The sequence below is a fragment of the Penaeus monodon genome, chromosome 1 (genome assembly GCF_015228065.2).
Source record: "Penaeus monodon isolate SGIC_2016 chromosome 1, NSTDA_Pmon_1, whole genome shotgun sequence".
In the NCBI taxonomy this organism is placed as follows: Eukaryota; Metazoa; Arthropoda; class Malacostraca; order Decapoda; family Penaeidae; genus Penaeus; species Penaeus monodon.
In genome coordinates this window covers 15,704,859-15,707,358 of record NC_051386.1, presented here as the reverse complement: position 1 = coordinate 15,707,358, position 2,500 = coordinate 15,704,859, and the positions used below count along the sequence as shown (strand labels likewise).

The 2,500-nt window shown below is 45.9% G+C and overlaps 1 protein-coding gene across 2 annotated transcripts in view; it reads right to left on the bottom strand.

Moving 5' to 3' along the window:
- The window catches only part of LOC119594480 (proton-coupled folate transporter-like), a 5,302-nt gene that overhangs the window by 339 nt on the left and 2,463 nt on the right, over positions 1-2,500 (bottom strand). For both annotated transcript variants that reach the window (XM_037943545.1, XM_037943612.1), the window contains exons 4-8: positions 2,213-2,500; positions 1,894-1,989; positions 1,337-1,567; positions 639-795; positions 1-391 (exon numbers count right to left, since the gene is read on the bottom strand). The exon at positions 1-391 is cut by the window's left edge and continues 339 nt beyond it; the exon at positions 2,213-2,500 is cut by the window's right edge and continues 277 nt beyond it. In XM_037943545.1, the coding sequence (XP_037799473.1) occupies positions 1-391; positions 639-795; positions 1,337-1,567; positions 1,894-1,989; positions 2,213-2,500 (1,163 nt within the window). The remainder of the gene's footprint in view (positions 392-638; positions 796-1,336; positions 1,568-1,893; positions 1,990-2,212) is intronic.

Sequence of the window (2,500 nt, the reverse complement as noted above, 5' to 3'; positions counted from 1 at the left end):
TGACTCTAACCGTTGAATTTCCTCATCCATGGCACTGTTCTCGTACGCTTGCCACATCGGATAGCCATTAACCCTTACGCCTCTCTCTTGCCGTCTCTCTCCCTCCTTCAAGCTCTGTCTTCCTAATGATCCTGTGAGTCCATTCTGGTGACAGAAATTCCTACTGATGTACGTTATTCCCGCGCTGGTCTTGTTCAGGACAGGCTGGTCGGCGAGGGATGTGTTTGTCAGTTTTTTGTCGTCGATAGTCGGTTCCTTTTTCTCCGCGGTTCCCGAGGCTGGCTTTTCTTTCATTTGGATCGTGTTGTCCTCGGCTGGGCCATCCTTAGGCATCTTCTTTTCGACGTCCGTTAACTCGCTTTCGTAAGTCACATTCGCTAACTGGATGGCCCTGGAATGGAAGAAGATGAAAGTGCTAAATCCGAAAGTCCGAAAGTGCTACTCCATTTCTCTCGATCTCCGTTCCGCACACCTGTTCACATTCTCTTACGGAAAGATGGCCATAACTCTCCTAAACAAGCCAAATAATAGACAACACATATCACCAAACCCAAAAAAGAAGTGAAACATTAAGCCATTACATTAACCCATCCCTCCCCGCAATATACCACAAATACGACAAAGAAATATCTATGTACAGGAAAGTGATCATGATGAGGGTAGCCAATCCTGCGCCGAAGAAAAACTGGGCAGCGGGGAAGTTCTCCACGGTCTGATGATATATGGGCGCGTACATTGCGTAGCCAACCATAGGCATGAGGCTCTGGGTAGCAGCCATGACGGCACTCACGCGACCTGTAAGACAAAAAAGAAAAGAAGAAGAATACAATTAAAGTATTCGGCGTATCCATCAAGAGCTCACTGACCGTATTTTATGATCTTGATGTCGGGACAATAAAGGGGAATTCGTGGACTTTTGATTGCTTTGCTAAATTACTCTTTTTTTGCGACATGGAGTTTTGTTTCTTCTGTTTCTTTCTTTGATTCTGTTTAGATAAGGTGGGTATTAAGCAGCAAAATTCTGGTTTGAGGACATGTGCCTAAAACGCTTTGGCATTCATCAGTATTCAAGACTTTGATTCCCGTCCTTTAGTTGACCTTTTCTTACGACAGCTTGCAAATTTGTAGCATATGCGTTACGTTCAAAGACAGACAGACAGACAGACACACACACACACACACACACACACACACACACACACAGAGAGAGAGAGAGAGAGAGAGAGAGAGAGAGAGAGAGAGAGAGAGAGACATAAAAAAGAAAAAAGAAAAGGCAAAAACATGGTTTTGCTCTAACCAAACGCCATGTTTCAAAGACCTTTTAAAGAGTCCTTACCTTTCTCTGACGAAGACACCAGCTTGGTCGCCATGGACTTCTGCGCAATGATGCTGGCGTTGGAAATGAGACCCGCAGGAGGGCCGAGCCAGATGTAGAAACCCGTGGCTATTCCGCCGATGAGGCCATAGCAACAGTATTCGCCGATGATCGACAGCGAGCCAATGACAATCAACATGGGGTCGGAGACGGAGATGAGACGAGTGAGCAATGGGACCAGAATGAGCGACCCTGTTGGGATTTAAAAAGAAAAAAAAGGGATGAAATTAGGAGAAGGAGAAGGTGAGAATAAGAACGAAGGGATCCTTAAGACGTCGAGTGAATGTAGAGGGCATGTTTTTGTAGCAGTTCCTGTCTGGTTTTTGCATGGTCGTCTTTTTATTTTATTTTTTTTTAGGATCCCCCTCTCTGTTGAAATTAGTTCGTGATATCTGTTTGAATTTTAGATCGTGTATAATTAGGACATCATACACGTATCGAAAGCATACCATAGATCATTCATGGCGTCAATTTCGTAGTTAATTAAGGAGAATCCGTTAAGAAAAGTTTTCCCTTACCGACGGCGGAGACAAGACTGCGGTAAGACGACCAATAAGAGAAGTCAGTAGCGTCCCAATGTAGAGCGCGACCGACGAAGCTGTACATGTAGAACCCTGCAATGGAACCGCGGTTTGTGACGTCAGCGAACCAGATTAGGTGAATGAGCTTTTGGAATTTCAATGAAATGTGTGGGATGAATGTTTCAAATTTTACAGAAAGTTGTGATTATGATTCTATCAATCTATCAGTTTATATAAGTATCACGTTCTCGCGAATGGGAGATTTATTCGTAAGTGGTTTTCGTAAATGGAAAATTATCTTTTCTCTTTTTTTTACCTCTAGCTGCGCGGCGAACCATGTTGCTGATGATGAGCGCGATGAGGATGACCCTGGCGCTGCCCTCGCGTTTCCTCAGCGCCGTCTTGAAGGACTCGAGGACGCGGCGCCAGTTGAACAGGTCGGAGAGCATGCGGAGCCTTGTCACGTCCTCCTTCTTGATGGGGGACTCCTCGACGCCCTTCACCTGCGCGAACGGCCCGTGGCTCTCCTTGATGAAGAAGAAGACGTAGGTGAAGATGCTGACGTAGGCCGTGAAGACGAGCGCGAGGGCCAGCTCCACGCCCA